The sequence below is a fragment of the Terrapene carolina genome, unplaced genomic scaffold (genome assembly GCF_002925995.2).
Source record: "Terrapene carolina triunguis isolate 2854851 unplaced genomic scaffold, T_m_triunguis-2.0 Scaffold69, whole genome shotgun sequence".
Taxonomy (NCBI): domain Eukaryota; kingdom Metazoa; phylum Chordata; order Testudines; family Emydidae; genus Terrapene; species Terrapene triunguis.
The window spans coordinates 21,385,199-21,404,071 of record NW_020664420.1 but is presented as its reverse complement, the minus strand read 5'-3'; the positions used below and the strand labels follow the sequence as shown (position 1 = coordinate 21,404,071).

General features: G+C 39.8%; 1 protein-coding gene across 1 annotated transcript in view; it reads left to right on the top strand.

Moving 5' to 3' along the window:
- TTC33 (tetratricopeptide repeat domain 33) overlaps positions 1–18,873 on the top strand; it is a 113,311-nt gene that overhangs the window by 46,396 nt on the left and 48,042 nt on the right. The window contains exon 3 of the mRNA XM_024198968.3: positions 13,349–13,430. Coding sequence (XP_024054736.1) covers positions 13,349–13,430 — 82 coding nt within the window. The remainder of the gene's footprint in view (positions 1–13,348; positions 13,431–18,873) is intronic.

Below are 18,873 nucleotides of genomic sequence, written 5' to 3'. Positions count from 1 at the left end.
CAAGAAGGAACTGAGGGTGGGGGGAGTGTGCAGCGCCCATTATACCGTGCCATGGAGGCGCCACTCCAGGGGTCGCTAGGGGCGCTCCCCTACAGGTACTGCTAGGGGAAAAACTTCCGGCACCGGTGCACGTGGTGAGCACGCACACCTATTGTGGAATAGACATGAGCAACACATCTCGAAGAACACCAGTTATGGGAAAGGTAACTGTCTTTTGTCTATTCCTCCTTTCTTGCTACCCCATAAAAATTATGAAAATGAAAAACAGGTGTTTGGCATTGGTTTGATCTGTGTTGCTTGTTTATTTGTCCTAAATGGCAAGTATTAAATAAACAACACCAGCATCAATCAAATAAAATTTTAACTGGAATTTTAAAGAAATCGTAAGTTCCTATCTGACTTGAGTCATCCAGGGAGTCTGACAGACACAAACTGAACAGTATAAGAGTTATTGCCACTTCTCACCATTCAGTACAGTATTTAATTTATTCACCATTAGTGTTTATTATATACCTGAAGTCTCTTTTTGGAAAAGACTCTTGGCTTAGTTCCCCACAGTCTTGCGCTTCTTGTAGTTACTGACACTTGTGTAAAGTGTGTAAAATGTTGCTATTCTAATTTGGTAATTTGGTGACTATACATTGTGCCACATAGTGAAGAATCAGGCCTCTATTATTTAAAAGTACTGTAATAAAATTGGAGTGAGAACTGTATCTTTAGACAACGGGAAGTTACTTACCTATGGTTCAGCTGCTCTGAAGATATCATTATGCAGATTTGTTTTGCCAACTCCCATTACAGTCTGGAGATTCTTTTTTTTTTTTTTAATGTTATGTTATGTTTTTCAAGTTTTTTTACCTTTTTTTTCAGGTACCTTTTTTTTTTTAGGCTTTTTTTTTTTTTTTTTTACACTTTTGGTCATTTTTAAGTGGCTTTTTCCTCTGGGAGCTTCACATCCAATACAATCAAATGAACTGACTGAAATGTTTGGGGAGCTATGTCCTGAGATTTTGAGAACGTCCTGAGCAGGGTAACAAAAATTGTTAGTGGCATGTCAGAGTTTACATTTGACAAGAAACTTCAAAAACTAGATTATTTATCCTGGAAAAGAAAACATGGTGAGCAAGTTAAGTGACATTTTCAAAATTATGAAGAACATATAGAAAATGAATCAATCCTTCCCTTTTATCTTGTCACATAATATGAGAGCTGGGAAGTACCCAGTGAAACTAGGGCTGTAATTTAAGAAACAGTAAAAGGGAATATTTCTAAAGCAGTATGTTGTCAATCAACCTGTGAAATTTTCTACAGAAAGTTGTAAAGACAAATGCGAGATAATTTTATGGTCAAAAATACATTTTTTTTTAATGAAAAGTAATTCTCTTGTTTTTTTCTGATCACCCAAGGTGAAACTGATCACTTTTCAAGTCAGCAGAAAATTCTGCCCTTTCCTTACCCTCTTGTACAACATTGCACAATTTGTTATATGTGTATCATGAGGTGGTGTAGGGGATATCTCTTGAGACATCAGGTACTGATAATACTTGAGGCAGAATAGACAACAAGATGGACAACTTTCCTGTTGCATAAACATGTTTAGTAACCAGTTGGGTTTTTTTTTAGATACACAACAATGTGTTCATGTTTTTGAGATTGGGATCTTGCCATCAAAGAAAATGTTAGTTTTGATTACATTAGTTGTTAGCATTTTGTTCTGATATTGAACAGGAACAGTATTTTATAGGAATAAAGAAACATATTAATGTTACTGTTAGTTTTCTTTCCAGGACTAAGCCTGATCTTTGGACATAGGTGCCAGATTTGGTTAATTACAGCATATCAAGGAATATAGCCTGTTTACTTGCTTAATATGCATAGAAACATAGGTCCAAAGGTCCCTCTAGCCCAGTATCCTGACTCTTAGTAGCCAGCACTTGATGCTGCAGAGGAAGATGTAAGCAATTGTGGGATAATCTACTCCCCACACAGGTCTCATCCTGTGTCCTTGAGCAAGTGACTTAATCTCTCTGTTTCTTGATCTGTAAAATGGTATTTTGAGGCTTAATTTGTTAATGTTGGTACAGCACTTTGAAAACGTGAAGTGTTATTAAAATGCTAATAATTGTTACTGAAACTAAGCTATATCACAAAGCAAGCCATTAGCCATGCCAGCCTGGGCATTACAGCTTTTGGTATCTCAATTTTTCAACTACCCATGAAATGTACAATGGCCTAGTAAGGTACTCCCTGGTAGGGCTTACTGTGAATAGAGCATGTTTAAAATATTACAGAAAGAAAGTTGGTAACATTAACAGTGGTCTGCGGAAAAGAGAAGATTTTATCTATACTACAGTGTCACAAAGATAACATATGGAAGGTTAATATCTAAAACAATAGATGGTATCAAACTTATTAGGAAGTCATAGTGTCGATAGTTTGATTTGTTACCTTTTTTGGTGTAGAATAATTTTGCATAACATTTATGCTACACACAGTAGTGTATAGTTGACTTTCTAGACGTTAGATCAGGGTGATTTTTCTGTTTATTTACATGTCAAGGTCCAAATTGAGTCCTCTGAAAAGGATTTAGGGGGATCATGGTAGATTATCAACTGAACATGAGTTCCCAGTGTGATGCTGTAGCAAAAATGTGTAACACAGTTCTTTGATATATGGACATCGGTGAGACAGCTGCTGGAATACAGAGTCCAGTTCTGGTTTCCATATATTATAAAAGAACAAGATCATTTGTGGTCTGAAAAACATGCCTTTCAATGAGAGACTAAAGGAATTCAATCTTTTCAGCTTATTGAAGAGAAGGTTGAGAGGGACTTGATCAGGTCTGTAACTACCAGCACAGAGAGAAGTTAACTGAACCTAGAGGGCTCTTTAATCTAGCAGGTAAAGGTTGTACTGGATCCAATGGGTAGAAGGTCAGCAAAGATCAAACTGGAAATAAGATATTAATTACTCTTACAGTTAAAAACATATAATTGCAATGGATCAGAAAGGGAAGTGATAAATTCTCCTTTACATGGAATCTTTAAATCAAGATTGACTATATTTCTTAAATGCATGCTACAGATTGTTAGGCTCGATGCAGAAATCACTGGATAAAATCTATGATCTGTGTTCTCAAGGTGGTCAGACTGGTTTTAAAAAGTCTGTAAATCTTTGGGGATGCTAATATTTTACTGGTTTCAGAGTAGCAGATGTGTTAGTCTGTATCCGCAAAAAGAACAGGAGTACTTGTGGCACCTTAGAGACTAACAAATTTATTTGAGCATAAGCTTTCATGGGCTACAGCCCACTTCATCAGATGCACAGAATGGAACATATAGTAAGAAGATATATGATATATACCTTCAGAGAACATGAAAAGGTGGAAGTTGCCATACCAACTCTAAGAGGCTAATTAATTAAGATGAGCTATTATCAGCAGGAGAAAAAAAACTTTTGTAGTGATAATCAAGATGGCCCATTCCAAACAGTTGACAAGAAGGTGTGAAGATACTTAACATGGGGAAATAGATTCAATTTGTTTAATTAATTAGCCTCTTAGAGTTAATATTTTACTGTAACCTCATTGAAAGGAACCAGTCAGCATATCTTTGGATAATCTGAGCCTAATTTTCAAAGATCAAACATATAGATATAGCCATGCATATAGAAATATATGTAGTTACTGTGAATCCCCAAATGGCTTATTAAAAGAAATTTAGACAAACACATGGTGATTGTTTATAATAAGTGCATAAATCTATGCCTGACTTTTGAAAAATAGCTCATTGTCATACTGATAATACATGGATAGTACTGCTAGAAAAAAAATCAAAGCTGTGGAAGGCATTTTTTGAAAAACTAGAGGGATTATAAGGCAAAGGAGTATGTTAAATTTAAACACAAAAAGGTATTCTCCACAGATTGGTTTTTCTTGACATCTTTATAGCTTCTAGCTAAATATGAGAACAGTAATGATGTCTCTGTTTTGTCTTCACAGTTCGTTAACCTGAGTTGTTTCCCCCATTTTAGGGAAATTATTTTATGAAAAAATGTACCTTTTAGAAGTTAAAATAAAAAAAATCTTTGTGAAAAATAAAAGCCACAAAGATGTGTGTATGTCGTTAGACCTACATAATGTGTATGTATGTAACTTACAGATTTTGAAAACTAGATAGCTTGAACTGAAATAAAAATACCTGCTAGTTTTTATTATCCTGCCATGGCACATAGACCACACACCTATAGATAGTTCAAATAAGTTTGAAAGCAATTGGTTGCTTTCTGTAAAACAATTATAATACTCTAGCAGGAGAATGAGGATATGATTAATTTGCTCCAAATAAAAATATATATATTATGTATATATATTTTCTGTTATATAATTTTCTATTATATGTATGACTCATTTGCCTAACAAATAGCATTTTCTTTGAGGACGTTTTTCTTGTTTAAAACTTTTTTTATGCACTAGGATCTCTCCTTTTATTTGTGTTAGGCAGGACTAGATAAAAAATAGATTCACTATAGCTGGTACTTGCTCATACTAGATATGTCTTAATTACAACAATGGTTTCATATTTTTTCTAGCCTTTTTTGAGTTACAAGGGAGGCATTGTTACCCAGTGTTTAGAGCACTGGACTGGGACTCAGGAGATGTGGGTTCTGTTCCTTGCTCTGTGATTGGTCTGCTTGGTACCTTTGGGCAAGTCACTTCATTCTATGACTCAGTTTTCCCATCTGTAAAATGGAGATAATGGTACTGAACTTTGTAAGGCATTGAGATGTACTGAGAAAAGCACTGTATAAGAAATAGGTGGTGATGGTGATATTATTTATTATTATTATTATCATTATCATCTACAACACATACAATGTAATTCTGAAATTCAGCATTTTATTTGGGAAACTTGCCAAAGTTTCGAGTTCATATAAGCTGAAACTTGAACTCACAACTCTAGTGAATAGGATGGGTAAAACTGGATTCATTTAATTCAACCCAGAATACAGTTTGACTGCTCTGTGAAAGGAAGGCTTATGAATAAATCTGTATGATTTCCAGCACAAAAATGTCAAGTTGAAGTTAAATTGAAAGCATATATCAAGGCTGCAATTGGTCTTAGTACAAATTACCTTTGAAAAATGTAAACAAATAAAAAAATGAAAGCCCTTTAACGTTTGAAACCCAGGACATAGAGTAAAGTTTGCACTTTTCTAACGGCACCTGAACTACCTTAATTTTGCCTGTGTGGAGACGATAGTCTATCATCTTAGCTTTTCTGTATGTAGAGTATTATTTGGGATGTGCACCACTGAACATTGATTGCGTGTCACTGATGTTAAGTGAGGTTAATAATCTTTGTTCTTTTGATGTAAGCATTATAATTTCAGCCTATGAAGTTTGTATATGAAGGATTGACTGCTGCATGGAGTTGTAGAGATTGATGCTGTGAGGTGCTGAGCACTTCTGTGAGTTAGAGTCCTTGGCCCTTTGCTAGGTCTGTCCCTTAAGGAGGAATGGGGAATGATTCCCTTGAGCATGCTATTTGTGTAATTGAAAAGTGGTAACATTTTTCTAAGTACTGTGTATAACCGTTGAAAAGAGCCACATTGAGACAAGGATTTCTAGATTTTGTGGTCACAGAGAATTACACTCTTTGTTCATTATGGATAAGGTAATATGTGGTTTTGTTATTTTCAGGACAGAGTTTTAAGGTACCTTGTTTGAGAAGTGCAATTCCTTGATTTCTAACATTTGAATTAAAATAAATAAGCCTTCCAAAATATTCTTGGAAGATGTTACGGAGTTTGGGATACAATCCAAACAAGTCAGGGGTTTTGTCAGCTCTTACCCTATAACCCTGGGTGCCTCACAATGCTTTGCCACTATAGCTCCCAGTCCGGGATGCTCACAGTCAGCAGCAAGCATGCGGGTCACACCCTGAGTGTCTGTGTGCTATGTAACCAGGCCTGGGTCACCAACTCTGACCTCAGCAGCCTGTCTGCAGCCCACAGCCCCATGCTGGCTTCCACCAGCTTTGGTTACAACCAGCAAGCTGACCCCAACACTCTCCCAGTCCCCAATTTTCCCCCAAACTATGTGCTCTTCAACATCTAGCCCTCTCCTGGACAGTTCAGAGAAATAATAAGATTCTTTTAAAGAGAGAAAAGCACATCACAGCTTATTAACTTAACTGGGGTAAATATACCATTTCCTGCAAACACAGCAAGGGGATAGGTTAAGTGAGTAAAAAGGAATAAAGTTAGAAAGCATTACAAGCAAATAAAGTGAAAACATGCATCTTAAAGTCTAAATCTTAATCTAGCAAGGTAGAGGCTTTGTTCAAGATGGTTTCTCTCATCAGTCTTCCTTCTTCCTAGCCATGGCTGACTTTCTTTCAGTCTGGACCTTCCACAGAAGTACAGTGGGCTGGCTTCCCTTGTCTTCCTGTGTGAAAGATGTTTGTCAAATCTGTATTCAGGTCCCAGAGACTTCAAACTCCCTCCCCCTCCTTGGTTGAGATCCATCTTTCTCAGCTTGCAAGATCTCTGTTCCCTTGTGTCTATCTAGTGATGGATAACTTAAGGGTTCTCTGCCCCTCTCTGTATAGTCCAGTAAACCTTTGAAAACCATATCTGTCAAAGTTAATTGACCTTGTTGCAAGAGGCAGGATGACCTCATGCTGTTCTTCCCTTCCTGTGGGCTTCCCATCTCCCGTTGAGTTCTATGTAAATGAGGCTTCCATTGTTTTTGGTCACACCTTGGATAATTTCTTTGAATATGTGACATTCCCTCCTGTCTGGGAGAGACCTGTTTCTCCCTTTGTTTGAGTCACAGACTGTAAAGCATAATATTAGTAGTATTCATAATTCCTTATGTAGTATTAATACATACAGTTCACAGTGATATTAATCACCGCTGTGTCATTGGCTTTCATAAAATACCTAGCCCAGTACACTTTTATAATACAATAATATTGTACACAATCAGTTGATTCAAATGCTTATCACTTGAGGTTCAGCCCTCTTATTTTTTTAGATCAGTAAACCTTTGCAATATATTATTTGAAAATAAAACCCAGACCAAGCTTCTCTTTCCTTCTGGATGTAGATGCTATGCTTCTTGTCCCCCATTTTAGCTTGATAGCTTTATGTACCTAATATGTAAATAGATCTTCATTGTCTCTGCCTGATGACCAGGCTGGACAGAGAAGCAAACACATTCCTTTGTCTAGGGCAGACCTATTAACAACTTCCCTGACATGCCTGGTTTAAACACATTTTAATCATAATTCTAGCATATATCCACAACTCTTAATACACACCATGTATGTACATCACACAAGAATATTAATGATCAGTAAGTTACAGATATTACATTTTCCAATGATATATTACATGACACCTTTGAGATACAGATTATAACCATACTGAGTTGGGATACACTGAATTGGTCAGGCCAGTGGAAACTCATTGCCTGATATGCCACAGAAGGTAATATCTACTCTAATCACTGATAAACCACTGATATGTGCCTGCAACATTAATGTTAATAGAGATTTTGTGTTAGAATTTCATTTGTTTTTAAAATAATAATAGAATAAATAAACTGTAGTTTGGGGGCTTCCTCCTGAACCTCCCGCCCCTTATTGCTGGCAGCACCCCAACTCCCCTGAGTAGGACATCCACTCCTGCCCCATGTCCACATGCTGTCCCACAATGACTCGATGATTGCTTGGGGAGCCATGAAAGTGGGTTCCAGGTGGAGGTTACTCCTACTTTGCATGTGCTCAAGAACAGCCCAATGGTATGTGTGGCAGGGAACACTAGCTCTTCTTCATCTGATGAACCTCCTCTGGTCAGCAATGGAACTCCCCTTCTGATGAGCCCTATGAGGTTTATTAGATGGAGAAGGTTGGGAAGCACTAATGCTTGCCCCCAACTTCTCCTTCTGCAGCTCAAGCTATTCTTGAGCATCCCACTTTCCTCCCCTGTGAATCATGAACAATCATCAGGATGACCAGCACCAATCATATGGAGTTAATGTTAATTACCCAGTTTAAAAATACATTTATTTTGCTAGTCCTGTTTTGGCACGTGTGTGTGGGAGCATTCCAGTTGCTCTGGATTAGAAGAAGAGTGTAAATGAAAGGGACTCTGCTCTGGTGAACTGCCTGTGGGTTTTCAGAATGAAGCTCCAATTCCTTTGGTTTCTCCCCACAGATCTCCTACACTGAATCCTCACTTCTCTATCATCACCCTCATGCACAACTCAGATTCCCCTCATTGAGGGATTGTCTAACGTTCACGGGTTCCCTAGGTTGTGTACCAAAAGCAGGATCAATGCTGCATTTCCGGACAAGTTTCCTAAGACTCTCAGAGAAAGGAGAGAGGATCGTTAATCTACAGATAGTTTGGAGTCAGTGCTAGTTAATTAAACCTAAAGCAGCTATAATGTTTAGGGTCTGATTATACTGAATATGTACCTTTACTGTTACAAATTCATTTTCCACTGGTAACTTTTCACTAAAGTTTTATACCAGTTAGATAAAAAAGAAAAACACTAGGAGATGCTGGCTGGTTTAGAGAAAAGGACAGAGGGAAGTTTATTGTGTAGTTTGATAACTGTTCTTGAGTTAGCTTAATTTTTATTACAAACAGAATGTATGGTTTTCATCAAACCATACATTACTGGAATATCAGCTTTTACATCTGTATCTTATAGCCCCACACAATTTTTTCAATAGCATGTCTGACATTTAATAAACTATAAACTTTTTCTTTTAAAAGAATGAGCCAAGAAATCTTTTGATTAGAAGTAAAACTCTATAGAAGAGAGATTTCCCCCCTTATGCTGCATATTATTACACCAAACAGCATGTTTCACCTTTGAGGATAATACTCAGTTTTGTTTGTGGAACAACAATGGCATAATTTTGTTAGAATTAACGTGTATGAATTTTCTGCATATTTGTAAAAGAAAATTTTCTACTAATGCAGTGGTTCTCAAACTTTTTTTTTCGCGGACCACTTGAAAATTGCTGAGGGTCTCGGCGGACCACTTAATGATCTTCCCAAATGTTTGTACCATTAGCTAACTATTGTAAAGCGCTTTGTATAAAATCACTATAGAAACAAAACCTTAATAATAATTAACGTGTTTTTGTTCTACAAATAAAAGCACACAACTCATATTTTAATATCAGTAGTCTTACCTTTCAAATGCGATGGATGTGCCCTCTGCCCCCCGCTGTGGCAGCCCTCGAGCTGGGGAAAGTTGCCTCTTTCTCTGGCCACTGAAGCCCTGCACATCCCAAATTCCCACCACCCTCGCTTCTCACCTCACTGCCATCTCGCACCTACCCCCTATTCGCCCCCAAGGCCACCACCTCACGTTACATGTGCGTCTTCTCCAGGGTCCAGGCACCTAATTAGTGGAGCCACGCCTGTGTGGCTCCACTAATTAGGTGGGTGGCCCTTCATTCTCTTGTGTGCGGCCACCCAGGCGCACACCATAGAGAGAACTATCCGCGGACCACCTGAATGGAGCTCGCAGACGACTGGTGCTCCGCCCACCTCAGTTTGAGAACCTGTGTACTAATGGACGTATTTACATTTTTAACAGTAAACTTAATGCTGTGAGAGAGGTTCAGAAGAATTACACTGGAAATGTAATATTTATACATAAGCAACAACAATCAGTGGTGGGGTCAGAAGTACTAGTAATTTTTCTGTAGTTGGTACAGCACCCACCCACAAATAGGTCTCAATCCTACTCTGCTTTCCCTACAGTTCAAGTAGGTAGTTTTCGAGTGCTGCTCTCCCACAGTGGTCTTTCCTCTTTGATCACTCTGCCTTAAGTTCATAGGCTGAACTGAGAGAAGTGCTAATGAAATTAATGTTCATCATTCTGTCCCAACAGCTGGGAGAGCACCCTTCGGATTGATGCCCCTGTCATTTCTGAAATCCATTATTTACATTTTTTAGGGCAAACCACCAATCCTGAACCACCGAATTAAGATTTAAAACAGCCAACAAATTCAGTTTGTCTCTTCACTCATCTTTTTGCCTGTCCACTTCTACCATTCATTCTGGTCAGATGCAGTGTCGTTACTTAAGTTTCTTGTTTTGCAGTTGTCACATAGTTCCCTACAGAGTTCTGTTGGACCTTAGCTTGCTTCCAAACATGCTTTTCGTTTCCACATGCCGTTGCTACACTGGCAGTAATGCCGCTTGCCTTACGCTTCCTTGCCAACATGTCTCATGATTAAGGCTACATTTTAGTCACAGGTATTTTTAGTAAAAGTCATAGGCAGTAAACAAAAATTCACGGTCTGTGACCTGTCCATGACTTCTATTATATACTCCTGACTAAATCTTGGGGGGGCTGCCTGGGGGCGCCATGGGTGCTCGGGGCAGGGGGCGGTGTGTGAGCCACAGGCCGCGGCGCATGGCCTGGGATCCCCGCTGGTGCTGGGGGGAGTTGGCGGGGCCAGCAGGCTTCCTACCTGGCTCTGCCCCTCCCCGGAAGTGGCAACTTTCCCCTCGCCCAGCTCCTAGGTGGAGGCATGGCCAGGCAGCTCTGTGCGCTGCCTCTGCCCAGAGCGGTGGCTTCACAGGAGCCGCGGCCAATGGGAGCTGTGAGGGTGGTGCCTGCAGGCAGAGGCAGCGCGCAGAGCTGCCTGGCCATGCCTCTGTCTAGGAGCTGAGCGAGGGGGACGTTACTGCTTCTGGGGAGCCCACCAGGTAAGCGCCGCCGAGAGCTTGCCTCACCCCATCCCGTGCCCCAACCCCCTGCCCCCTCCCACACCCAAACTCTGCTGCTGCTGGGGGGGGGGCGCACAGTGGCCCAAGACTGCCCCAGTAGCAGCTGGTGCGACTGGCGCGGGGGCTGCCTGAACTGCCGCCGGCCGCTGCAGAAGTCATGGAGGTTCTGTGACAAACCCGCAGCCTTACTCATGATAGAACTGAGGGGTTTCCATGCTTATCTAATCCTTGTTTGTATTTAACATTTATATTATGATAGTGCTGTGCTAGACATTGTACAAACATATAGCAAATGACAGTCCCTGCCCCAAAGTGTTGACAGTCTAAAAGACATCTTGCTACCCTGGCTGAGATTGCCAGCAATTGTGATGTTTTCTGAAGTCTGGGCACTTGTCTACTAAGAATGAACACTAAGTTGGTTGTTTAACTTTGAGAAAATGTGAAAACACATTGAAACATCCCTTTGGCTTATATTTAACTTGAATTCTAAACATAATTGTCAGCCATTTTCATCTGTAAACTTTTTTAAAAGGGTAATTATAGCTGAAGCGCCAGTGACAATTATAGTTTAAGATTGCCCAAGGGGTTTCCATTATAACTTGTTTTCAGTCACTCATAAAGTTCTGAAATCTTCATCTATTGGGCTGAAAATTTCCAGACCTTGTCCCTGCCAAAGTGTGTGTGTTTGTTTTTTTAAAGAAAGATAGGATAAAAAAACCTGAAAGCTGTTTTGAGTATGAAAAGTATGTGTGTGTGTGTGTGTGTATGTAAAATTTTTCCAGTTTTATACATATTATATAAAAAGTTGCAGTATATATATCTTGTGACTAATTTTAATAACTCTAGCACCTAAGCAGTTGAGTTAAAAGCTGAAATTTATCAGAGAGAAAGCCCTCCTTGAGGACAAGTGCCTTTGAATGCAGTGGAAAAAATAATTATGATTTTATCACTTTATGTGCATTTGAAAATTGCATTTAACAGGCACAATAGTTTATTGGTGTAAAAATGTGATATTTTTAACACTGATCCATGAGAAAGGTAGGCTTCACTGTGCATGCATGTATACATGGCTAATTTGGCTGTATATTTAAAATAAATAGATACATTCAGTTAAAGTTTACACAGTATAGGGCTGATCAAAACTCATAGAAGTCAATGGAAAAACTCCCATTAACTGAAGCGGGCAGTGGATCAGGACATGTATGAACCAGTTGTCTATACCAATAGTTTTAAACCTTTTTTTCTGAGGACCCAGTTGGAGAAAATTGTTCATGCCCACGACCCAACGGAGCTGGGGATGAGGGGCTCGGGGCTTGGGAGGGGCTCAGGGCTGGGGCAGAGGGTTGGGGTGAGGGCTGTAGGGTGGGGCCGGGAATGAGGGGTTCAGGGTGTGGGAGGGGGTAGATTTTGCAGCCATGGGATCAGAGAATATGTGGAGCCCTATCCAACAGCATTCCTAGTATTTATCTCAGGCCTTGTCTAAATTAGAAAAATTGCACTGGTGTAATGAAATTAATTTAAATTCTCTCTCATTACACTGGTGGAAACCCCTAATGTAAACATACTTAAATCAGTTTAAAATCTTAAATATATCAATTAAGCTTAAGTTGTACTTGTCTAATAAAAATAAAGCCTTAGCCTTTTTCATTTTCAGTCTGCTTCTTTCCATGTTCCCTATTGGAGGACAAACTAATGCCTAGCAGTCAAATATTTTCCCAGTCACGTTGATGACAGAATCTTTAAATTTTAAGACCACAGTCAGTGCTCCAGTTTATACAGAATATTCTATTATATTTGAAATTAAAGAAAGATAATTTGATTTACTTTTTAATATGATCTTTTAAAAAAAAATTGATTAAATGCAATGTAGTGATTATACATTGAGTGTCTCTCTAGTTGCAGTAGAAAAAATAAAATGGATAGCCCAAATTTCAGTAGGCTTCTTAGACTGGAAAGAATTTTAAAAGGAAATATATGTCGAGTGATCAGCTGCAGATTGCATTTTTTTTTCTAAAAGAGATTAGCTACTATTTAATCCCAAATCAAGGGACAGACAAGAAGGATGGTTTTGAAATTAAGGAATTGGACTGAGATTCAGGAGATCTGGTTCTAGTTCTCAGCTCTGCTAAGGGCTTACTCTGGGACCTATGGCAAGTCACTGAGATTTTCAGAAGTGCTCTGCACCCACAATCAGGGTCAGATTTTCAAGAGAGCTCATCTTTTAGGCATCAAAATAAGCAGTAATTTTTTCCAAATGAGCCCAGCATGTTGAGTGCTGAGCTGTTTTGAAACTCTGGACATAAGTGGAAGCTGTTGAGTTCAGAGCACTTGTAAAAAATCTGACTCCAGATATCAGGCCTGAGCACTTGAAAACCTCTCTCTTAATCTCTTGGTGCCTCAGTTCTCCCATCTGTAAAATGGAGGTAATAGTTCCCTATATTGTGGAGTGTTTTGAGAGTAAATTCATTAATATTTGTAAGATGCTCCAATACTTTGGTGATGAGGATGATATGAATTGAAATACCCAGTCTAAACCATTCATAAACATGGTGAGAACGTAATATTGTTTTAACAACTACAGGTACTGGGAAGCTGTTCACAAATGGGATGAAGCACTTCAGTTAACTCCAGAAGATGCTACACTTTATGAGATGAAATCACAGGTAACTCATGAAAATTCTTTGTCAATTTAGAAATCCAAAGTTATATTGTAGTCTTAAACAGAATATGCCTAAAACCCAGCCACCACTTGTGTATGTAAAAGGAGAGTACAACTGGACATGGGCCACTGAATTTAAGAAATATTGCTTGTTATAGGCTCAGAGATAGATCCCTCTCTCTTCTTTCAGCATAACAGGGAATCTTCTAGAGGTTAGAGTATTTTTACTCTTGCCAAGCATGCCATGATAACATCTCTGTCCTGGTCTGAATTTGGCCAGTGTCTAAATGTAAATTTTAAATTGAGACATTTAAAAATTATATTTATTATCATTACTCCAGGTAGATAAAGATCTCCAAATCTGCCATTAATAATCCATATGCTCTTACTGAAGAATTAGTTTATTGCCACCTCTTTCCTCTCTCCTCACCACTCTCAAAAAAAAAAAAAAAAAAAAAAAAGTATATGGTATGCGAAATTCATACCCCATATTTTGGTGTCCACTTACCGCACAGACAAACTTTGGAGAAAAATGCATTTAGTCAAATACATTCATTGATCTCAACCATCCTGGCTCTGTTTCAGGGCTGTTTTGATGGGTTAAGGCTCCAGCAACCACCAACACTGCACTGAAACCTTGATATGTAATGTCCCTTTTCTGTCCAAGCGGCTAGTCAAATTTTGGGGCCATGGCGACTTTCCAGTTAGAAGTAGAAATTGATGGAGTCTAGTATTCTCTTTGATGCAATCTTGTTTATTTACAAAGAATGTACAAAGCCCCGCTTCTCCAAACGCCAGAGGAACTAAGAACAAAAGGAGCAGTTTCTTAGGCCTTGGCTACACTGGCAATTCACGGCGCTGCACTTGCTGCACTCAGGGGTGTGAAAAAACACCCCCCCTGAGCGCAGCGAGTGCAGCGCTGTAAAGCGCCAGTGTAATCAGCGCCTGCAGCGCTGCACGCTCGCTTGCAGCGCTGCAAGCTATTCCCCTCGGAGAGGTGGAGTACTTGCAGCGCTGCGAGAGAGCTCTCGCAGCACGGGCGGCGCGACTACACTCGTGCTTCACAGCGCTGCCGCGGCAGCGCTGTGAATCCGCAAGTGTAGCCAAGGCCTTAGTTTATAGCTCCAGACCTCTTTAGCCAACAGATCCAAAGGTCTCTAGTTTTTCCCAACATCACACTGTGCTCACAGGCTACTTCTTGGCTTTCTTGTTTTGTTGCTTCTGCCTCTTGCTTTGTTATTGTCTCTTCTTAGTTTCTGTGTGTTCAGTCACACACCTGCACCCGTACACACACCTAGTTGCAATACCAAGTGACCCCCTGCCCCAACCACACATGGTGCTGGTTTCTGACAGACTGTATTAGTTCATGTTTTAGGTGTGCCTCGTTCACTGTCTCATACAACTACCTTAAATAAAGGACATATTCGCACACCAGTTTGAACTAGGTTGTAACTCAGCCAATAATAAAGTTTCACCCAGTTAGTAACAGTATCAGCTGTATGGACTAAGAAAACTGCTGACCTCACAGTGACTTACTTTTTGTATGGCTTCAGTGGCAAAGTTACGGGACACCATTATTTTATGCATGTCCATGTGCTTGTGTCCCTTCTTGCCTAAGTAGAAAAAATAAGATTTTCCATCTTTTTGTAACATACATTCAGTGGATTTTTAAATTGGAAATGAGGAGCCAGTTAGAGGGAGAGAAGACAAGATATGTGGGTTCAGCATCATATCACCTTGTTTTACTTTTCATTTAAGCTTTTGTTATGCCATTTTCTGTTTTTCATTTAAGATGTTTTAGGTTTTTTCCCCGTTCACGTGGTTGATTTGCTTCTTTTTGCTCCTTACCTTTTAAAAACAATGTTAACTGTCAAACTGCTTCTGAATGTAGGCACACCACAGTAGAACATACCTGTTGTGATGCCAAATATATCAGATATGTTCTGGTATTTCACAAAATGACTGCAGCCCAGCAGCTGAGGTGGAGGACCTGGAGAAACAATGTTAAATGTTTACAGAAACCAAACCCTAGTGTTTGACTGATTCCCTAGTTTGACACCAGCAATATGTTCTCCTTTCTCCACTTAGGCTTTCTCCCTGGCCTTTTAAAAAGATACATATTCCTACTTTCCAATGGTGTGCAGAGAAGAAGGCAATTAACATTCACAATGGCCTGTGTGTGCTTGGGGTATATTTCCCAGGGAGACATTCTGCTTTCTCTCAGATCAGTTGTATTAATACTTTGGGTGCATACTTGCTCTTAGCAGAGGCTGTAGTAAAATTTAGGCACCAGTAACCAAAGGTGAATAGTTCTGGAATTATGTTGGAATTGCTGTATTTGTTGACTCTTACTTCCCAGGTATTTCCCTATTGTTTGGGAGTATATGATGACCAAAAGCCACCTCTCACCCATTCCCATCTCTATGAATCCTCAAATGCAATTTTAGAAATTAAGCATATATAGATTTTTGTCACAGTGCCCTATTGGGATAAGAACCAAAGGGCTGGTGATTGGAGAGGGGAAGGGACCAGTGGGTGGAATGAGACAAAGACAGGAGAGAGAACACTCCATGTAAAAGAAAGAGGAAGAAAGTCCACATCAGAAAAGAGAGAGGATTAAAGATTAAGAGAATAAACAGTTAAAAGGGGGAAAATACTCTGAAGGAAAATGTGGCTATTGAAAAACATGGAAGAAAAATAAAAAAACGTAGGCTAGTGGGCAGAAAAGAAAAAGGACAAAAAAACCCATGGTGCTATAGTTAATTATTTGTTTATTTTGTGGAAAATATGATTTATTCACTGTTAGAATCTATAATGTTATAATAATTGACTTGTTTCCAGTTTAAAAAAAAGAAGTAAATAAAGGCAAAACTCAAGAAAAACAAAAACCTGAACATTTTCCCAGCATTTGAATGGGGTTGTGATGGTGTTCCCTCTCACCCTCTTTGGATGTTATGTTTTGTTTTTCCTGGGCTGGAGAATGTTTGACTCCTGAAAAATGTGGAAGTTTATTAATAATCAAATGTACAGAGGCCAGTTGTAGTGAAATAACACCAAGGTGGCATCCGATTGTGCATAGATACTGAAGGTTTAGTCCTCCTTTAGTTGTGGCTTTATGTTCTTTAGTAGTTTTAAGACACACCCTTTACAGCTTTTGTAATTTTTCTTCATGAATTCCCTTGGGTAACATATCAAAGATACTGAATTATTTGGCACACATCACTATGCATATTACATGTTACATTAGAAAGGCTCTATTGAAACAAAGGAGTAGGCCCCTAGATTAATTAGAAATGGTCCTTTTATTTCAGTGGAATACACATTAGGATCCATTAATAGTTTTCTTTTGAAACCACTGAATGTTTCTAATGAAACACACACATAATGTGTTTTACATTAATGGAGCAAAGAAGTGGACGTTTATTTTTCCTTTCACATCAGGCTACAGTTCATAGTCAATTATTTTCCTCTTGATTTTATGCAACAAATTGCTTCTCTGAAATGCCACTTAACTCTTTGCGTTATTCAAAGCCTGTAGGAAGCAAGAAGGGGCACCTACCATACCATCAGATATACTTAGAGCCAGGTTTACAAAGGTATATATGCACCTAAAAATGCAGATAGGCCCCTATGGGGATTTATAAAAGCACCTAAGTGAATGAGGGTCCTAACTCCAATTGATTTTAATAGGAGTTAGGTGTCCAACTGGTTTAGGTGCTTTTGTAAATGCCACTAAGTGCCTGTCTGCAACTTTAGGCACCTAAATACCTTTGAAAATTAGCCCTTTAGTTCTTCAAGTAAAGCAAATGGCTTAAAATATGAAAACTGCTTAGGTTCTTGTTAGGGACATGAATGCAGGCTGAGCAATTTCTTGAATAAAAGAGACCAAGAAGTGGAGTTTGTTTGTTTCAAAGGCCATAGTTGAAATGCCCCGAGGCTGGCTCTAATCGTATCTCATAATCTAGGACTGTTTTCATATAATCTTTACTTTGCATTTTTGAGCTGTCTTTGTCATTAGAGTGACTACAAGAATGAAAGCTGCACAATGCTATCACAATGGGACAGTTAGCTAATATTTAGTGGAACAAATTAGCATATAAATGTGTCTTTGGTTTTATTGTTCATGTCATGTGAATTTAACAAATGAGGTCTGGGCTCATCTTGTACATTAAAGCTGCCTTTTTCATTTAAATTCCCTCAAAACCTAAGATAGGTATAGTGTGAATGGCAGAAGAATATAGTGTCCTCCTAATGAGTTATATGCTCATCCACAAAACTCATAATAATAGACTACCAATAGTATAAGGACCAACATAATCAAGGGCTCCCTGCAAGGCCATTCAGTTGGTGCTCCAGCTGCAAGCCCAAGACTAAGTTTGTGATCAGCTCTCATAACTGGATCCCATGCCATACTAGTGGAGGGAGTTCAATGTTGTGCACAAGGACACAGAATGGGCAGTAGCTCGTTGTGTGTGTGTGTGTGTGTGTGTGTGTGTGTGTGTGTGTGTGAGAGAGAGAGAGAGAGAGAGAGATTGTGTCTGCACTGCAGTAGAGGGAGGAGACATTCTGATTCCATATGGAGCCCTTGTGACAGTTCTGGAAATCGGTCTATCTCTAGTCTTTTCTGTGCTTTCACACCAGTGCTTCAGCATGCTGGAATTTAGTAATGGATATTATTTACCAGACACCTACTAGGCGACCATAGGTAGACACATTAGACAGGATGGTAGCACCACCAGTGAGATCCAAGAGAAATGCCCTGGAGTTCTCCCCCTCATTCTCATCTGCTGAACAGAAGACAGCATAATGGGTCTACCAAGCTGCTGTCGCTGAGCACACCTTGGGGGTTCAGTCTGGCCATGGCATATCAGCCTCTGGCTTTTAGGTGTCATAGGTTTGAAGCTCTGCCCCCTCTCATTGCTGGAAAAGAGAAGGCATTTTCTGTCTTCTCCCCACTCCCAGAACTTCCTGGGTGCTGAAGAGAAGCACTTCACCACAACTCTACGGATTCCCCTACTCTCTGTGTTTTAGGTAGGGTTACCATACTTCTGGGTTTTCCTGGACATTGCCTCTTTTTTGAGCCTCTGTTCAGGTGGATTTTTCAAATAAGGAAATGTCCTGATTTTTGCAGAGCAGACACTGCAGCTCAGAAAGAGCCTCCATTGATCTGCTTCCTGATTGGGCCGTCCCCTACATCTGAAGCTGATTGGTCTATTTCTCTGCAGCCACAGCTGCCCGATCTCTCCCACCCAGGCCCTGGCTCCCAGCCTTGGGGAGGGGGTCCTACAGGGAGTCGCTGACTGAAGGCTGTCACTGCCTCCTGGGCTTGCGACAGCTGCCTTGAGACTGTGACAGAGAGCAACACTGTCCCCCACCTCCAGTGAGTACCCCTGCTGCAGGTACCCCCTTGAGTTCCCCTGCTGCTCCCCCCAATGTCCTCTTTTTGA